We start from the raw sequence: 20,928 nt of genomic DNA, 5'->3' as shown, positions 1-20,928 counted from the left end.
AAACTTGTCTACTGCCCAAGTCTACCCTTTCAAATAGTGCAAATATCTTACCTGCATGTTTTCTCTGAGGTCTGTTGCCTCCCTCAGTGGCAGCAAGGCTGTCTTGAAGACATCATCCAAAGCTTTGATCAGTAGAACTCGCATGGTAGCGTACTCTCTGCTCCTCTTGCCCTTTCGAACAGACAGTCCTCTTTTGTGAGGTTTGCCACCTCCTCTTCGATTGGTAATGGCCACATGAACAAACAACCATGTGTGCGGCAGGACCTCTCCTGTCAGGGACTGAAGCGGTACGTGTCGGAAACCTGGCTGGAGACACTCAAAGGGGATTGTATACTGGCCAATGAATTCATCACCAATATAGTCATCATCTAGAACCACAAAGCGCACCATCGCGAGCTCAGGGAGATTTATCTGAAACTCAAAACTTTCGTCAAACAATGGGTTGTCCCCATTCTGGTTGACCGTTTTAGTCCTTTGTTCAGCACAGTCTGCCGGAATGCCATGGATTTCCACATACACATAGGGGTCAACTACATCACCTTTGGCACCTGAGCCTTTGGGTTTTGGAAAGTTCTGCCCGCTGATGATCTTAATATGTAAGAGCTGTGGGGAAACACCAGGCACTGAATCTTTAGTGTTGGCACTGAAATATGAAACCTGCTCCCTCATAATGGCTGGACGCAGAACATAGCCACAGTTCCCATTCTGACGGAACCAACCAATGTTTAAATCCATCATCAGACCGGGTGTCTGGTAGTTCATTGCCACTATCTGGCAACCGCACTTCCAGAAATCTTGAGGGTTCATGTTGCTGGAGTCAATCCGCATGGGGCTGGGGTAGACCCGTGCTAGGAATTTCTTGTTGTAGTTAACAAAATCACCGGGGAAGTCACTGGCACAGCGACCGGCAAAGACCTCATTGAAAGAGCAAAGTTCCCAGTGTTTCTGGGCCTGGAAAGATGTTGGGAAGTCTTTGAACTCTACAGACTTGCACATCGTCACCAGATCAGACAGGTCCTTTGACAGCTGAAATTTCTTGGGTGTGATGGTCTGCTGCTCTGCCGACTCGATGCTCATCCTTTGAGACATCTCTGCCCCCTCATCCTCATCTGTGACCTCACCTTCTGAACCAATGCAGTTCGTGTTTAGTTTCTTGCCCTTCAACAGAACCTTTCCCTTCAGTTCAGAAGGTGAGGGAAGGTAACAGTCTTCAGGTTTAGGATATTCTAGGTGGATCTTATCTCCAAGGATCTTTTTTAGGTGCTGAAACATGACTCTCTGCTGCTTTAAGGAGCAATGGTTTTCCAAACAGAGAATCAGCGGAAAGTCTGATGCGACAAAGGCATACTTGTTGACAACGTCAATGACACTGCGAAAAACTATCTGTGATGTCATCGTGTGACCAGTGTAAATGACAGGCTCATTATCAGGCCCATCCCACACATCAAGCTCAACACTGCGGCAACCCATCTTTAGGGCACGGATGTAGCCGGTTACATCAGAGGGACCTCTGAACTGATCTTCTATCAGGTAAGTGTTGTGTGATGCATTGATGTAATAGTGGGACAGTGGCTGGTTCATGTCTTGGCAAGCTGTTTTCTGCTCAGGGTCAAATATATGGCACTCTGCTGACATGAGATAATTGGTGAAGCCATCAAGAGAGAGCCATCCCTTGAGCTGACCCTCTTTAGATGGTTCATAACTCTGAATGACCTCCAAGCTGGTGTCCTCACTCACTTGTGCCATACCCTGTTCAGCCTCTAGAAATATCATCAAGTCCTTCGAATCCATAAATTCTTTGTTGCTAGAGAACTGGACAAAGAGGAAATAAATTTCTGGTCTGGTGCAAAGGTCATGAAAGACCTCGATGAACTCATCTTTTGTCACATCAGAACCTACTTTATCCTTAGCTTTATGAAGCTCCTTGAACTTCAGTTCTACTTTAACATTTTTTAGTCCAGGGTTCAACTTTTTGACTAGCTGCACAGCAATACATATGGTTATCTGTTTGCTGCGGTTGATATCTGCCTGATCAAAAAGTTCACCCAGCCAAGATGAGCGCATGTTGTTCTGACTGCTCTCAATCATATTCAAGGTATGTTTGCCATAGGATATCAGATACCTCAGCCCTGTGATCCATATATTAGCTACATCTGCAGTGTTTGCCACCAAGTCCAGTGATTCATAGTTCTCCCCATATATAATGGAGAAAGCACAGTCCTCAGATATCTGATCATAGGTTCCATTAGTTCTAAAAGTGTCTGTATTCTTTCCTGTCCGAACCTCCTTGATGGATTTTATGTCAATTTTGGCTTTTTCTGACTCCTTCTTTGAGGGCTCCCATCTCAGCGACTGCATGTCGGCATCGAGGAGAAAGTAGCGGTGATAAATGCGTGAGTTGGACCGCACCTTCTTCAGCTCAGAGCCATCCACCATCGCACTGATGCAGTCACTTGCGCTACTGATTTTCTTTTCAGTGGGCATGCTGCTGAATGATACAGTCTTCTTCCTCTCTTTACGCTGTCTTGTGCCATCCTGCAGAGGAATAGAAGAATATGGTGTAAGAATATTCAAACAGAAACACTGAATGAATACAATTATAGGCGTAACACTTTAAACAATAAAAATTATCAATTCAATTGGCGTCATCTTTAATTACAACATTCAAATGTCAGGGTTTCATAATGCTCCTTGATTTCTTTAGAAAATTATAGCATAGCTGGTGCGACATAAGCCTCTAAACACACTGTGAATAGACTTAAATATGGTGAATTGTCAGCTGTAAACAAAGCTGTTCTCACTTCCTGAAAAGTTGACAGTTTGAAGCAGAAGGGTTTTGCCCAATATCAGTGATTTACTTCTCATTGTTAGGCAAGCAGAGAGGAAGTGTTTCTCCAGTATCTTTGAACAAGATGATAGCTAGGGGTTGACGAGGTCACAGATGTGATTGGTGGCCTTTATATGTATATCAGAAAAGTAAGACGAGATTAAACAAACTTCATACAGAAATAAAAAGCATGCACATATTTGATCAGTCTGTGATGCATCGACAAACACACAACACTACCTTTACATAATGTTTACATAATGTTTATGAACAGTGAAGTTGGAGGCGATACAGTTCTTAGAACTGTAGAACTACAACTACCAGTTCCTGCTTGATAATTATAGTATTTATTACTTTAATCCTTATTATTCAAAGCCACTGTGGGTCACATTCCTTTTCATCCCAATTTCATACAGCTATAGGTAAAGCACAAGACCACCGCATAACCCATCATGTTCATACAGAAACATAGGAGACATTCCAAATGATCCATGATTTTAGCTAATTCAAGCTCAAGTTTGGCACCAGTGACCCCAGGTTTGTACATGGCCGTGTGGGAGCAGGTTAATGCTACTACTACATAAAATGAGAGTGCTGTTATTACATCACTTTGGCAGCCCGCCTATTTGATGTTGCCAAGTTGAGAACTGCTACGCTGGGATCATGCAGAAGCCTTTGATGTCCTATCAATTTCCCTCTGAGGTTTAAAGCTGTCCTTTTAATCACATTTGAACATACACACATCACACAATGAGAGATTAACTACAAATAAACATCAATGGGTCAAGGGCTGAAGAATTTTCCAACTAGAGGTCTAATCAGAGCAGGCCCAAATTGTATTTAGGCTAATCAGTTACACTAGCATCACACGTGACTGGGCCTGTTCAAGTTAACCACATGTTGGATCTGGGCTAATTATCCAGGGGATTATGTTGGATTGGGTCAGACTGTTCAGTCCATTTCAGCTCAAAAGCACCAGCATGTAGGATTCAGTTCCAGGTCTGTTTCGGATCCAAACCCAAAAATAATTGTAATATCTGATCATGAAAGTTATGACATCATACATTCTGAACTCAAAACCAGCATTAGGTAAACATCACAATAGGGAAAACAGTTATACTGCTAGCTATCACCAGTGTACATAAAGAATGACCCCAACACACACACACTCTCTCTCTCTCTCTCTACTTCCTACTTTGCAGTCATCAGCTGCTCTGGGTTCATGGTTTTGGTTTGCTTGTCCATGTGGTTACAATCTCAATGTCTGGCACCAACATATAAAACAGACCTTTCCAGCAAACAGGCTCACTCACGCATGCCGACTGAACCAAGTTTGGTAAATAAAATGGCACACCCTCCTAGGAAATAAAGCCTTAACTGTCTTCAAGAATAACACAGCACCCTCTCAAGAGACAAATACGATAAAGTGCTTCCAGGCAAACCCTCTTGAACTGCGGCTGTGTCTTATCGTTACATAACATTTCACCAGAGCTTTTGTATAAACAGTGGCTCATAAGGAGAAATGAGGTGTGACTAGTTCAGTGGTACACTGCCATCAGATAATAAGCCATCTTCTACCTGTACACAAACACATTTCAGAGTCCTGGCTCAGGAAGGGACAGCGGTTGTCTAAGGATTGGAAGGTTCCAAGTACGATTCCATACTCCCCCAAGGGAGCCCGTCCAAGTGTTGTTGAGTAAAACCGCCTACGAAGGATGGATGTGAGGTCAGTAAAGCTCTTCAGATAAAAGCTCTATACAAGTACAATCCATTTACTATCAGGCTATAGCAATTCACCTGGGCTTAAACATTTTCATGGCTTCAACATTTTCATGTCCTTATTGTGCTGAGAAAAATATGATTCTGTCCAAGAAATTGAGTCACCATTTCACATTTCTGCTGAGATTGTTCAACTGTCAATGTTGTTCCTCCTCCTGCAGTAATGGAAGCACACATGTCACAGCCAGTAAAGGTCATAGGATTCATTCTAACACAGACAGTGGTCTGTGTTCATTAAACACACTGAGGCCCAGGCAGGTGTTTGGACTTATTGCGGCTGATTAGACCTCTTTTTAAGTGGAAGCTGGTTGGGGCCACACACACTTTTATAAATATGCACATCTTAGAAGAAAGCAATCATCCCAACTAAGTGAAAACACCTGTGGGTGGTTCATGGTTGTGCATGAGTTCATGACCTTTAACAATCAGCTGCAACTCAAAGCCCACCGACTGCATGAAGGAGTTCACTCACTATACTGTTCTACAGCAGAAATGATGAGCTCATTTGAGCCACGGGACTTTACTCATGCTGTAATTGCTGGTGCCAGACGCATGTTCTCACATATCGCAAACCACCGTCCTCCTGGGACTTTGGTACTCAGTGTGCAGACTGTACACAGGATCTGGGATCAGTGATGGCTGCATGTATGAGAACGCCTTGTAGAGATGCTGCATGAGAGGATTTGTTGAAGCCAACAGAAACACTAGATCCTTTTCTAATCGAACGGCAGGACCGTAATGTCTTTCCCTTCTCGCTGTACTGAAATAAGGGCACAGAAGCTCAGTGTGTTTTTGAAATAATAAATTATTCAAGTACTTGCGTGCATCACTAAACACAGACAGATTTACCAGGGTGGTCTCACCATGTTCAGACTTAAATCGGGCCTGCCAAGCACGACATGTGGCACCTGACAGAGTGATGGACACTTCTTAGAATCACAGTCACAAGCCAAAACAGAGCCAACACCCGGAGCAATGCACTTCACATCATATTCATGTTTTCATGCGTCACAATCAAGCGCAGCCCCAAATGTGTCACATCGCTAGCCGAGGTTTTTTTTTTTGCAAGTTTAACAGTGACCGGTTCAAATCAAGGGCAGGATTCCACAGGAAATCTGCTATTTTTGCCGTAGGCGTCTTACTGCTGCCGATGCTGAAGGCATATGGAATGTGCAGATTTAATCTTTAATGAGCCTCCTTATACAAACCGTTTAAAAAAACGTTGCAGCACTGACTGACACCCCTTTTCTTAACTGGGTGTTTCCACTGCCAAAACACTGGCGCTTGGCAGGAAAAACCAGTTCCTGTGCCGAAATTCTGGCCACCGAAAACTCTCTGGTCTGGCATGAAGGAAACCGTGACATCATGGGCCAAGAGACTGGAGACGCCAGTTGTTGATTATGTACATAAACAGCCACTGTGCAACAATCACCTCAGGCCAGAAGCAGCGTTTCACAGGTATGCAGACTAAATCAAAAAGAAAGGAGGTATACCATTCTGACTCTCTCCACTTAGAGAGCCCCTGGTGAAACGATGGGGCTGCAGATATGTTACTCTGAGCTAAATATACCTCAAGATCATCGTATTCCTGGTAGAGGAAACGTCCACAGCTCTGTGCAGAGGTCAAGGAACAAGCCACGTCATAGGTAAACAAAACACCCCCATTCTTTTACAGTCTGTTGCTTTATGAGAGTTAATTATATTGAAGGAGAGCTTAAAACCCCGATGCATGACTGCTGATAATCCTCAATGATCTGAGCAAGAATGTGGACTTTAGACCCGGAGCTTTTCTTCATGTACGGACCGTTTACCCTTTCTAGCGAGCACTGACCGTACCCTCAAGGTTAACATAGTGCGTCTGGTTCCTGCTGTCCTGCCAGCCATTCTCCTCAGGATTTCCCTCCCAAGGCCAGAACACAATGCAGCATCCACCCATCTCTGTCCTACCTTCTGTTGTCATTTCCTGACTGGACAATTTCTTACATTCTTAGGTAAGATCCTATTTTCTCACTCAGGTGGAAGTGAGACAGACACTTTGCTATTTTCTTAAGAAGTCATGAATAGGATTGTATTAGCCCTTAACTTGTACTTTAGACAGGACCTTTCTTGCCAGATTGCCAGATAGATCTATGAATGTTTGCTTTATTGGGTACACGTTGTTCTTCCAGACAGTTTTGTCATTAATCTCCCTACTTAGCCCGTTTCTCTTGTGAAGTGTGACAGCAAATCCTTCATTCAAACTGATTTTTGTTAGCCAGACCCAAGCTTTTTATCAAAAACAACTTGGAAGTTGAAAATGCTGCATTGTCAAAGCAGCACAGTTAATCTTGATAATTTGGAAGCAGCAAAGTTGAATTTACTTTACTTTAGTAACTCAATCAAATCAAAAATAGGTTACATGTGTTTTCCGGAGGAAACAGCTGAATTCAGTTATTACTTTCAAAGCTGTGAAACTTATTTTTATACAATGACACAAACTAAGGTGAAAGTCTGTTTTTCCCTTTGTAAGAGGGAAGGAATTCAGCATAAAACTGAGCCTGAACAATTCCTCATTATCTGTAACGGAGGTCGTTTCTTTTAATCCACTGTTTTCCAGGTATTTAAACCCATACACACTTTGATGCCGAGGCAGCACAAGCATACAAAAAGCAAGAAAATTATATTGCATGTTCTTGAGTCGCTTCATAATAAAGAGACAACAAGGCAAATCCCATAAGGCTTCACTCTGACAGGGGAAATTACTTTCATGCGTTCACATGAAAGTGTGTGCGTGTGCGTGTGCGTACCAGAGAGCGCAAGATGGAGCGAGAGCAAATAAGTAAGACAAAGTGTATCCAACTGCTCACACATCCCATTGGAATCCCAATCCCCTGACGGATTGTCCTGCCCGCACGTTATCTGGCTCACTGAACAGTTATGGATTGTCGGTACAACTGAGGACATCACAGGGGACCCATTACTCTCTGCTCCAAAGCGCTCCTCTCTCCCGGAATTACGCTGCGACACGAGTCAACACTAAAGCCCCACGCCGGCTTTCAGTTCACATTCATCTGATCAATGCAAGGACCAGGGGATTCCCTGAGAACACAACACAACATCCACACCGCTATACCACGTGTTACAGGTGCATCCTAATATAGACCCCGAACTGTCTGGGTGAGGCAGTGGCTCAGTGGGTAGTGCTTCCGCTTGGGAACTGGAGGGTTGCCGGTTCGAGCCCCTGCCGAGGTGCCCCTGAGCAAGGCACCGAACCCTCAATTGCTCCCCCCTCTGCGAAGGGTGGTAATGTAATGTAATGTAAGTCGCTTTGGATAAAAGCGTCTGCCAAATGATCGTAATGTAATGTAATGTCTTAGGTGTCTGATTTCTCTCGTGTATAAATGAGCCTATACAATCAGAAGCAATTTACACATTCATAAATATATGAAACGTCACAAATAAAAGGACAAGATGCATTCTTGTGGGAACAAAGGAAGAGTGGGAACAGATTCCTAAACGTACATGTCCTCGTTCTTTCTGCATTTAGATAAACAGACAAATGGTGTTGGAGTTTCTAACCATTTATAGTTGCTATTCATTCACATCAGGGGACTTGAAAGAGGCATAAACAAACACAACTTCAGACTCTGCTGCACTGATGTTGATTGATTGTGTAGTATTAAGTTTAAACAAGACGACTGGTAGCAGTGTTGAGTGGGGCAACTGTTCTTAATGATGAATGTTTGTTGATCTATCTGACATCTATTGAACAGATTCAGCCCTACCAAAGAACAGCTTTACCTACACAGAGCAACCATTGTTTCTCCAACAGTCGGTCTCCTAAAGCCACAGCAGCCTCTGTACATTTGTCTCCACATGACAGATGGAGCTGTCCAACACCAGTAAACTGAATTTGATGCGTGTCCTCATTTGTTTCTTCAGCTCGCTCGGACGAAGGGGGACATAACATGCATCTGTGGCACGTGTACAGTACGACTGTGAAACCCACTCAGGCACTGAGACTGATGTAATGACATGTGGCTGATCACATTAATTAGCCTAACAACGCCGCCAACCCTTGCTGAGTCATCAATCAATGATTGAGCAGGGCTGTGTGTAATGCAGTAAATCACCATGTCATCTGAGGAGGCACACGGGCAATGATGGAATGTTGATCATTTTGTTTTATCGGTGTTTCCCAATCTGAGGGTCACGACAATCCTGATATGATCGACGCATACGTACATGTACTTTCATTTGCATATGTACTTTAGCTGTAGCATTGGTGAAGGGTTGTGGAAGATGTAAGACCCTCTGGTCCCCCCCACCTCCGTTTTGGAAAATGGTAGACTCCCAATTTGTTGTCAAATATTTGTTTTTATAGTCTGTTTATGGGCAACCAGCAATACACCATTAGTCTTTACTGTAAAATATAAACCTGTTAAATGAGCGTGTAAAAAGACGTAAACAGATTGAATCTGACATGGAGCTGTGCTGATGCAGACAAAGAGCCTACTGTTGACTGACCTACAGATGACTTGGGTTTTCTTCTGATGATTAGTTCCACATACAGCACATGCCAGTCATCCTCAACAACATCATGAACGTAAACAAAGAACTCAAAAGAAGTGTTCAGCTGGAACATCCTGTGACATTACCAAAGATAATACCCTCAAATGTGAAAAAGAAGACCTCCCTCTGGTGTTTGGTGACTTTTTTTTCACCGTCCATTTCATCTCAAACTGTTCTCTGTGGAGCAGTTCCAGATTGTACATCATCGGCTCAGAGCTCTTTGGCAGAGAGCTACTCATGTTCAAATACTCTTCTGTGATTCTCCCACACTCAGAATGAATCAATTTGTTAATGCAGAAGCATTAATGTGTTCTCTCACAAACTGATGGTGTTTTATGGAGTTGAGGGCAGATTGGGTCTGGATGGACTCACCCATCATGGCCAATGGGCATTCCATTCCTTCTTTTTGACTTTACTGCCGCCATCAGCTGATTGGAAACTAAAGTAATGTAGCACATCTATGGGAGACTTGTCCTTGTTCTTGTAGGTCAGTTTTAACAATGACCATGCAGCCCACTAATGGTTGGTCCAAAACTTTTTATGGCTACTGCAGATTAAATATTAAGTAAGACCTTGACAAAATGTCAACCACCAAGCCAAGCACGCTGGCATTTTGAATCATTACCAGAGGAATTTCTCATTTCACACTGAGCCCATCACTTTACAATCAGTACGTTGGGCCCAAGCCTATTTCAGAGGGAATCTGACTGGATGAAGGATCTCCACTCATCTCCGCTACACATTTTGCAACGTAAAGTCGTGCGTGACCCAAACACAACCGTGTTGGATACCAACGTTCTTTGCTTACAAAGCAAATGGCCACATATTAGCTTAGGCAGAGCAGTCTGAGGTGATAAATCACTGCTCCAGCAGGGGAAGGAGAAGGCAACGTGATGCTGAAATTGGGAATTTAAGAAATGGCCACAGTGGAGGAATACATGTTCCATTGGCTGACTTCTCCATCTCTGCAAAAAGAGAGTTTTATAATGAAAACGCTCCACTACTAATGAACAGGACATGGAGTATAAAGAGTGTTCATTATCCTGTACAGTCTGCATGTAATCTATCCTGACAAACCTTTATCAAGAATACCATATTACATTTATAAATAACGAGGAAATTCAGCTTTTAAACCAATGAGATTCAATATTTTCACTTCTTTTCCACATTATAACATAAGTATTTCTGCTTTCTGTCGCTGTCATGAGATGACAGATCTGTGTGTATGCAGCATGTTCACACACTGTAAAGGCAAAGGGTCTCTGAAAATGCAGAAAGAAATTGAATCCGTTCCTCACTTTGCTCTCTCAGAGTTAATGGCCGATTTGTGCAAACATGTCGTCTCCTCTAAGGACCCAATCTTCGCTTGTCCTGCTCGCATTCTCTGTTGGCGGCTGCACGTAACCACCAATCAACTCCTGGGTGCTGCTTGGCGTGACACACAGTAACGCCGCTGCCATGCAGGCAAAGAGGACCGATAGGGAAACGACAGTGCATGTGGACGGCTCCATCTGTGATTAACGTCAGATCACAACACTCGGCACAAATGACACCGACGTAACAAAGAAGCTTCACAGTTTCCTGTACAGTCTCCTGCAGGGCTTTGTGAAGTGTGCCAGAGGTTTTAGTACATCTGCAGAGGGAGAGTGTGGAAGTGCTGTCACAGAAAGTTGGAGTGTGGGACACCTGCAAAGCCTCACACACGCACGCACACGCACACACACACACACACACACACGTCTGGAACCATAGCCAGCTGTGCTTTACTTTGCTTACTGATGCAGAATGTCGCTGTGGATTTATCTCTTTAAGACTGCAGACCTCTATTGGTTTGTGCCAGTCTATAATTCATTTACAGGCTTCTCTTTGGCAGCGTCACATATCTACAACACAATGGATTATAATTGACTAAAAAAAAGGAACTGAAGCAGACTTTCTGTAGCCAATACAGATGCTTGGGTCAGCCCCGATACAAATGTGTGTAGATCTCCATTCTACATCTGTGATTACACATTTTGGACACATTATGCACAAGAATTAGCCCTTGAATGACTCTTTACACCGCCCATACAAGAGTGCAAGTAGATATCGGACCTAGACGGCGGCTCAGGACCTCTGTCAGTCACTTTGCCGTAACAGTAGCAAAGGCACACAAATTACAGAGACCTCAAATTATTAGTTACAGCCATTTCTTCTTCTGCACTCGGCAGTGTGTAGTAGTGTAATATGTGCTACTTTGCCTCATGCTGTAGATCACTGTGATGCCAAGATACAGAGACAAAGGATCGGTTCCAACACGCTTTCAAGGTGCAACTTCCTTTTTTTGAGTCTATGGCTACTATCATAATTGTTCTCTCTCTACACACACACGCACACACACACGTAACACACACACACACCTGTTGTAAAATGTGTCAAATCCCTGACTGAAATAACTTCAGTCGGCATCTGGAAGAGGGGAGAGCAGTTGGAACATCTCGAATGGAACAAGAGCCGATAAACGAGACGGTATCTCCTCCAACCATCATCACCTAACCCGTGTTGCGCCACTATCACATTAACTCTACCTTTGTGGACGCAGCTGTGTGCCGTTTGTTCACACGTTAATCGCAGCAGCAGCATGTGGTAGCAGAATTTAGTAACATTTTTCTCACATGTAATGCTCAGTGAGGCAACACGCCTCGACAAACACACACGTGATTGACACACAACTTTAATAGTGTCACTGTAAGAGAGACGCATGGTGGTGAACAGCACCTGACTGATTTACTGAAGCGTTGATAGATTGATGATGGAGCTGTACCGCAGCATACACCGTGTAATCCCTGCGTCAGGTCAAAGTATTCAAGCATTCATGTCAGCTCAACGCTAAAACAGCTGTAATCCCACCTCATTCAAATTCCTATCAGGGCCGGAGCCGGGAACGATGTCGCAAAACTGTCATGTCACAATGCAGACGGCGTCGGCGAGGCAATCTGGTAACACGTCCGCCGCCGTAAATTCCCCCCCCGTCAGCCCGTCACGCCTGTATCCGTCAAGTCAAATGAGCCACGTTCAGAGTTTGCAGACGATTAAGATTTCTCCTGTCAGCGCTGCGAACTCAGGGCTCAGCTGATTTATCCGAGGAGCTCCAACCAACGAGCAATCAAACAAGACCACCGACATGCAGAGGCACGCTTCAACCAAGCAAAGAAACGATGGGGAAATCCATGTTCTGCCATTAGCTGCCCGACAACACCGCAACTGTTATTTCAGAGGGATAGAGATGGAAATCGGTTGTTGTCGTATGGAAATCTGTGTCAACGGCAGAATGTAGGTCAGAGGTGGAGGTTACATCACCAGGCACATTTAATTACATTCTGAGGTAAAGGGATTTCCATTTTGGGGATGCCAGAGGGAACGGCTGCACTTTTTTACGTCATTACATCGGCCGGAGAGCTGAAGCTTTGAGTAAGGATGGAGAATCCTTACTCCAAGGCAAATGACAGCATTAATGTGAAGGAATACATCTGTAACTCTAAAGCCATTTGTACAGAGCATACAGCACAGGCAGCGACGTATAGGAACGTCGTCTTTGCACTGGATTCTCGCATGAACGACGTGACCTTGACTGTCACGCCTCCATAACCTGAAGTTTAGGAAACAAAACAAAGGCTCGACATGCCGGAGGAGATTAGACCTCATATTGTTGTTTTCAGAAACACTCTGGACTAAATATGAATAAATGAGTGTTATGAAAGGCGTCGGTGCCCTCTTGTTATTCAGAGCACACTTTACACTACACACTCAAGATACACACACACACACTCACTTAGAAAGCGACAATAGAAAGGAAAAGAAAAGACACCAAGAGAGCCAACAAGACCTGCATCCTTACAAGTTCTTTGCTAAACAAGAGCGAAACTTTGTACATGAGGGAGACTCAATGTAGAGAGTTACAGAAGGTCCACTACTCCATCTGGGCATGGTTGATCATACACTGCAATATGAACCAGGTACAGATAATGACGGCTGCAGCTTAGACCATCGCTCCTGTATGAAGCGCCGAGGGTTCAAACCTTCATCGGCGCTCAGTCAGCTGCACAAGCAAACGCCAGGGAAAGCTGGAGTGATACTGAGACAATGATGAGCGATTAACTGAACAACGATTATTGATTTTATTTATTATTGACAGCCTTTGGTGTTCATCCCCATCCGTTATCCAATTTAATGAGAAACACCTGGGAGGAGGAGGAAGATGTGTCTCTGTACAACCTTCATTATTTTTCTCTAACTCACTTGATTTGCCTAACATGCGCGTCTCATTTGGAGAACGGCAGCCAACAGTTGAAGGTTAAGTGCCTTGCTCAAGGGCACTTCAACGTGAATTGTTTTAGAAGGGAACCCGTTTCAAATTGCACCTCTTTTCCATTATGTCCTACAAAAATGAGATGAGGGCTTTGCCGTGATTGCGCACTCAACGATTCCAGGTGCACAGGTGACTGAACACTTTTCACAGGTCTAAGATAACGGGTACATGATGTTCCTCTCTACCGTCTTGTTCACGTTCTCCTAGCTTTGGTCGTCTCCGTCTCCGGTCTGAAGTAAAGGCAGAGTTACTAGAATAAGATGAGGCAGCACACAGACAGAGTCGGCCGGGTGGTGTGGAGGTTAAAGCCCTCAGCCTCCACTAAGATACCCAGGATCAAGGAGTGTGTCTGAACTCCTCACATCCAATATCACTCAACTCAACCAAAGCCACATTCATATCAAACACTATGGGGGTTTCTGGACGATCCATTTTTCTCGCTGTTCACGTTCCAGTCGACCTACTCACAAAGGCAAACATACAACGACAATCAATCAATCAATCAGACTGCAGCTGAACAGTGTTTTGTAGCTAGTGAACACTGAAGACTCCTCGAGTATTGACAATGTGCTGCAGAAATTGATTGACACATCCTGAACGTGTCATTTTGCCGTGCTGAACACCAGAATGCATATCTGAGATGTGTCAGCAGCTAATCAACTCATATATCAATTGTCAGATGTGAAACCTGATCTCCCTCCCTCCCTTCGCCCCCCCTGTACCTGTGGTTAAGCCTTAAAGTGACGGGGGAAACCTGAGCTAAGATCACATCAACTTCACATGTAAATGCAGCTACACACACCATGCAAAGCTGCAGTGGGGGAAACCTACATGTGACACGCGACGCCACCTTCCCGTACGAGGCAGAGAGACGGCAAACTGTTAATAACAAGCCCCCGGCACTGAAACAGTGAATGGAAACAGCAGAGCGAAGGAACAACAGGGATGCACTGCAGATTAGCCGATTACTCTTCCAGTGGCTGACAGCTCCAACAGGTTTAATTCAGTATTTAACCTACATTCTCTCCTTCGTCGTCGTCTTCTCCCCGTGTTTAACACAAGGGTGTGTCTCTTCCACTTATGCAACGGCTTCTTTATAGGCGCTTCTAACAGGATTCTCAAGACGTATCTACGCCCCGACCCTCAAGGGGCGTGAACTCAAAATGAACTGGCAAACACTGAAACTGTCACTCAACCCTGTGTGCGTTCGTACACCATGGTAGCGTCGCTTTCTATGCAGAAGTGACTTTACAAAGAACAAGAGCCATTTCTATACAACATAGCAATTTTGGTGACACAAAACCTCAGGGAAGGTGCAGCGGCGTTGTCAGCAGAGGACGGTGTGTGTGTGTGTGTGTGTCACAGACAGCACAAGCACCACAAGCCACAACACGACAAACAAATAGATGCGCCGTTTGCTTGCTCTCCCCACGATGACAACAACCACAGAGACACTCAGAGGCGAGGCGGCAGGTATGACGCTGTACTGCCATGTTTATGTGGTTGAACTCGCCGTCGCCGCATCCTCCCATCACATCAGCCAGGCGCTTTTACATGCCCCGCCGTTATAAGGGGGCGGGGCATGCTGCAGATTTGAGTGGAAAGTCCTGGGATCGCACGCACGCACGCACGCACGCACCCAGATAATAGTCAGACACATCTACTTCACATGGAAAGTATGAATTTTGGTTGATTTAGCTGTAAGTGAAGAAATCCACTTCCTGTATTTACCAGCGCCTACCATGGCAACGCAGCACGCTCTCTCCTAAAGCGATCTTAACCTGACATTTGGCTCCGTCAGACCCGATGGTCTGTGCTGTGACTCACTGGGGTGTTTTGTTTACCCATCTGTGTTTGTTGCTAAGCACCTGCCACTCACTAATATCAAGCAGACCCATGGTGCATTTGAACGATTTCTAATGTTTTATATGCCAGACTATGAAAGCTTTCATTGTGTCATCTGATGTGGCCCTGACCGGACAGTACTGTGTTTCACTCATTGGGCATAACAGCGATTGGTTGTCTGGAAGCGACTGACACCAGTAGGACCAATGGAATGATATTCAAAGACGAGGCTTTCCATCTCGTCTCTGAATGAGTCGTTGAGAGCAGAATCCAACATGTCCTCCTCTTTGAAGTGAATCTGAATGTACTCTGACATTTCTCCCATTCCGAGGATGTCACCGCTTGTTCGATGGGATCACAGGCTCAGACTGGAGGGAACATCCCGCAGGTATAAATCACACCGGCCTGAGCAGAGACGCCTCCCTGTGATCGCTTCAAGCTTTACAAGGCAGAAGTGTCAATAATACCCCCATCGCATCCAGCGTCAAAGTTCAACACCTTTACTGTGCCGAGGATGTGTTTCCTGTCACAACAGCCACATAGAAGGTGAGCAGAGGAACGGCGCGCCAACACAGAAAGCAGAGGAATCTCACTCTGTTATTAATTCATTCACACAATAATGGTATTGATTGTGCAGCTGGTAATAAACGATCATGCCACCGCATCACTCACACACAAGCCAGAGACGTTTTAAAAGCCTTTCTCTACCTCAACCACCTCAGCCCAATCATGTTTAGTCTGAGAAATCTCTTCTGACCGCAGATCTATTGATCATATGAAGACAAATGTAAACAACTAAAGATGGGACACGGTTCTAACACCCTTTCCTCTGCTCTGTAGGGATAATGTGAGGAACTACTGAAGCGTTAGTTCAGTACTACATTACATCTCTCCCTCCACTGTCCACAGAGACACCATGACAGCTACGGCACTACAGACAAACACACATGACAGAGGAGCTGACAAACAATGTAATCAAAAGGTCAGGAAATTAACACATCATCTTCGGCGTATGTCGAGCAACGCAATAAACAGATGTGCACACACTGGCATGCGTCATCAGATGAGTGAGACACAACGTTCAAATACAGACCGTGAGAAATGTTCAGTCAGCATCGATCAATCCCCTACAGCAGGTCAATCCATGTTATCACTACTGAAGGCAATGATCACACAACACTAAGATAACCTTCAGAGTTCCAGCTCCACACAGGGAATGGGATCTGTTATGGTTTCATCCATAACAAGCTGTCCTGGCAAATGTGTTTAACACTTTTGCGATCTCACAGCAGCCTGGTTGAAGGTACATCTTAATCTCTACATATTTTAAATGTGCACAAAATCAATATCCGGATCATTGTGTGCTCTTGTGTTCCAGTCCCACAGTCATGTCACCTCACTGCTGACATTCAAGCTCAGAAGGAAGAATAAAGATCTGATGATACAAAGACCTGAATGCACACACACGCACACACACAGAGAGAATATCTGCGTGTGTTGATCTTCTTACTGCCCCCCACTATGGAAACATCACATCAAGCCTGAAGTATTCAATCTACATAGGCAAGATTGCTTGAACGAGGCAGCTGCTGGAGCACATTGTGAGCATGTTTGCATGGTAACCCCCCTCCTCTCCTCCCCTGCCCTCCCCAGCTGGCTCCGCGCTGTGCATGCCGCATGTGCAACCCCAACCCCCCCGCAATCAATCGCCTTTCACCCCGGTGTTTACCTTGATAATGCTGCTCCTGCGCGGTATTTCAGATTTGCCGTTCGATCCCACAGAGGTGTTGGCGACATCGGCGTTGCCGGCTTGGCTGCCAGGTGTGACGAGGGCTCCCGATCCGACCATGTTTGCCGAGATCCCACAGTCTCCATTCGACACCGACACTTCGCAATGCGTCTTGCCAGCAGCTGCCTCGGCGCTGGGCACGGCCGACGTATCCCCGAGGTGCAATGGAGGCGAGCTGTCGTCCTCCCCAAACTCCGCCATAGGCACTTCTAACACACTCTCATACACGCCGGGTTACCGAAGCCTTTCACGGTGTCAGCTCCACTCCCGACTCACTGCCTGCTCGTTGTGCACGTTTCAACCGAATCCGTCCGTGTCCGTATCATCTCTCCGTGCTCGCATCTGTCAGGTTCCTACAGGCGGCGGGGCTCGTTTGCGTTGTTCCGCGCATTGTGCTCTGTGAAGAAAGACAAAAACCCCGCACGGATTACAACCAGCAGCCGGTGTGTGTATGTTTGTCGCCCACAGAGCAGAAGCCGCACGAACAGGCGTTGAACGTGCCGCTCAGTCAGTCAGCGAGTGGTTTTGCACTGGAAGCGGATGTTACAATCAATGAAGGTGGTCGTCCTCAAACGCAGCATGAGCCCCCGGAGCGACGCGCTTCCCTCTACAGACTACAGCCTCTTTATATTCACACAACTTACACATTTACAACACATTTCCCTGCTTTTTTCCCCCCTCGGGCGGCACCATAATGTGACATTTATCACTATAGTTACACGCCGAACCCACACCCTCCCTCTTCACTTAGCGGCGACGGATAAATGACATTAATTCTTACTCAACTTGTCTGTTCAATTAACTCGCTAAACGCGGTTCAGGCTCCGGTGAATTCAGTGGTGATACTTGCCGTTTGAAGCCGCTCGTCTCTCCGTGGGGTGCGCGGTGTTTCCTCACAAGTTGTCGCCGCGACTGACGAGACGAGCGCCGCTGCGTGCGGAGCTAGTGGGCGCTAGTTAGCTTGGAGCTAAGCTGGCTCGGTCGCTACAGCGGCTAGCTGCTGGGTGAAGTTAGTTTTCACAACTCCGAAGTCCGGTCAGTCAACTCAGCAGAGACGCCGCACACACGAGTTGATCTTCTCTCAACAATTAGGTCAAATCCCGCTCCGGGCTTCATCAGTCGCTGCGATGTGAGTTAGTGAGTCTCGAACACAACAATCACAGGAGACGCTCGCTCCCGACGTACAAAGTTGTCTGGGTGATGTGTGTGTCGTGAACGCGCCACAGGCTGTGCTGTCACTTAAAGCTAATTAGCTCTGAGTGACAGGCAGGCAGTGAACACCCCCCCCCCCCACCCCCCACCCCACACACACACACACACACACACACACACACTCACACACACATTTGGTGTTTGTCAGAGGAACTCATTGATATTAAATGTTTAGGTTTATCTTATTTTGCACAAGTTAACAATAAAATACATTAGTGATGACAATTGATTTTGCTGTGATATTAATAAACCTACAATAAATTTGTGTTCATGAAGGCATCTCACCCAGAAAACACAAAGTGAAGGTTAATAATAGAAACTGAATATAGAATAATGGAGAAACAAAATACGTTCTGGTGAATCATTCGTAGTAAAATGATTGCAAAGTGCACATTTATTCTCGACTTTTGTTGATTCTGTCCACATATTCAAAACATTTGTCAGATCTTATTGTTGTTGGCAGCTGGTTTGGAACCTTCATACGAAATCACTGAGATCATCTAATTTTCAATAAACAAGACTCACATGGGTATTTGTTTTTCTGTTTATCTGGCAATGTGAGTCTTCTTCTGGTTATGTGGGCGCTGCACGGAGACAGCGGACCAAAACACACTTTTACTGTTACGTCTGGATTCTCATTTAAAAATTCCAATCTTTGCTCCCCTAAATCTAAATATCCCCCGAATTACTGAGATTATTATAATGAAGATCTTAGAGATGTGAGATCATTTGCATGTAAATATTGTTCATATTTTGTGTGTGTGTCTTGGTTATTGGTATGTTAAATATGAATACCCAAGAGAGTGTGTTTAGTATGAGATAATGTCTATTACTATTCTACCCGATATAAATTATAATATGTGGGGAACAAAATGATTTTCTCTCCTACACTTTCGCTGCTGTACAACAGCGTCCTCTGCTGCTGCATACGTGTTACTGACATGTGGGTGAATCAAACTGTGCATTTATCCTCTTAAGGTCTTTTTCTTAATATACAGTGCATTCCCCAGTTTATTATGATCAATCTCTTACTTTAGGTAAAATATAATCAATGGCTACAATAGTTTTGTTGAACGAATACATTATCTTGTGTTTTTTGCACATAGAATGCATTCATGACTGTAGCCTACAAGTTCCAAAAGTACCCAAGACTCTGTCAGTTCTAAAGAACAGACACACTAGACCAGTATGCAGTGATTATGTAGATGCTGGCTGCTCACCAACATTGTGGGTTTGAACAAGTTCAGCAGCCACCCATAGTCGACCGATTTGACGCTCGAAGGGATTCACCACTGGCCATGTATGAAAATGATGACATCATAACAGGATGGGGAAAGACACAGGTCTCAATGAAACTTTGATCAAAACTCTCCACTTCACTGCCATAAGTAGATAATGTTGAAAAATAAATCTGTGAGTTTGACCTGGTTCTGCTCAGTTTAGAGCTTATGAGTCACCGCTTGTCTGTCCGCCTGACACAGATGCGGTGAAGTTAACGCCAAGAATCAGAATCCTCTAAGTCACTGGATGTACTGTAGAAGCATTGCTTTCCCACCTACAGCTTTTCTTGCCTCTCCCTTTGCTTCAGTTTTCCCTTATATGTAAAGGTATTTACATTTTGTTTGCCTTCTCAGAAATGTTTGTGCTGGATTAGGACCCTCATGCACCCGGAAACATTGTATGTAGTATAAGACTTCAAATAAACTTGATCTCAAAGGCTACCAAAGATAATGTAGCCTTTGTACTTTTACTATTCACCCCTCTGTGTGTTAATATGTAATGAAACAGTTGGAGACAGAACACACAACCGTACGTTTTGGCGTTGCTTTTATTCAGCAGGTAGAATGTTGGCGTAACAGGTTCATCATAAGTTTCCCAGTCGCAACTTATCAACTTATTTCACAGACAGAGAGCAGACAGAGGAGTAAATAGAGTCGACAGCCTTGATACACAGCAGAACGAGTGCGGCTAAGACTGAACAAAGATCTTCAGCCGTGTGGGAGGGATCTTTTCGAACATTTGCATGTAGCACCACACGAGGCATCCATCATAGGGCTTTCACATCCTTTCTCCTTTTTCATGGTTGGACAGTTGACGAACATGTCTTCATAAGCACACGGACTGGCTGAAAAACAAGAGGCGAATCGACAAAGGGCCAGTTCATACGTGACAAAATAGTGAGTTTCGTCATTTGTAGTACTGCTGATTGTTACAAGAAAGTCGTCACTACGGTAACATCTGACACTTACTGCAAAGCTTGTCCTCGCAGTCATCGGGGCAGTCGGTACAGGAGGGTCCGCTGGTATACGGCGCTATACCCGCGTAGTTTCCTCTGTTAAATAAATCAGAGAGTTGGGTCTATGCTGACCTGGGTGAATTAAATATTTACACCTTTTTTATTATTAAACTGTCCCGCTAGACGGACGGTCGCAGTTTTGCTATCTGACCAAAAAAGACAGTGTCACGTACACTTGGAAGTAATGGCAGCCGGACAGGAAGATGGCTCGCTCTGGGCAATATTTGACTGCGCAGCCGATTTTGTAGGAGCTGCACCACACCACCTGAAAGCAAACGACA

The 20,928-nt window shown here is 44.9% G+C and overlaps 2 protein-coding genes across 2 annotated transcripts in view; both read right to left on the bottom strand.

The window, feature by feature from the left end:
• Positions 1-17,545, bottom strand: part of plcl2 (phospholipase C like 2) — a 29,164-nt gene extending 11,619 nt beyond the window's left edge. The window contains exons 1-2 of the mRNA XM_076150452.1: positions 17,080-17,545; positions 52-2,535 (exon numbers count right to left, since the gene is read on the bottom strand). Coding sequence (XP_076006567.1) covers positions 52-2,535; positions 17,080-17,340 — 2,745 coding nt within the window. The 5' untranslated portion in view covers positions 17,341-17,545. The remainder of the gene's footprint in view (positions 1-51; positions 2,536-17,079) is intronic.
• A 2,630-nt stretch (positions 17,546-20,175) lies between these two features.
• Positions 20,176-20,928, bottom strand: part of LOC143001003 (cysteine-rich venom protein) — a 5,085-nt gene continuing 4,332 nt past the window's right edge. Inside the window, exons 5-7 of the mRNA XM_076150540.1 lie at positions 20,821-20,912; positions 20,601-20,683; positions 20,176-20,476 (exon numbers count right to left, since the gene is read on the bottom strand). Of these exons, the coding sequence (XP_076006655.1) occupies positions 20,340-20,476; positions 20,601-20,683; positions 20,821-20,912 (312 nt within the window). The 3' untranslated portion in view covers positions 20,176-20,339. The remainder of the gene's footprint in view (positions 20,477-20,600; positions 20,684-20,820; positions 20,913-20,928) is intronic.

This window comes from Genypterus blacodes, unplaced genomic scaffold, assembly GCF_046128005.1.
Source record: "Genypterus blacodes isolate CSIRO-AG114 ecotype Tasmania unplaced genomic scaffold, CSIRO-AGI_Gbla_v1 ptg000052l_1, whole genome shotgun sequence".
NCBI lineage: Eukaryota > Metazoa > Chordata > Actinopteri > Ophidiiformes > Ophidiidae > Genypterus > Genypterus blacodes.
Note: the sequence above shows the minus strand (reverse complement) of the source record. Positions and strands in the feature narration are given on the sequence as shown.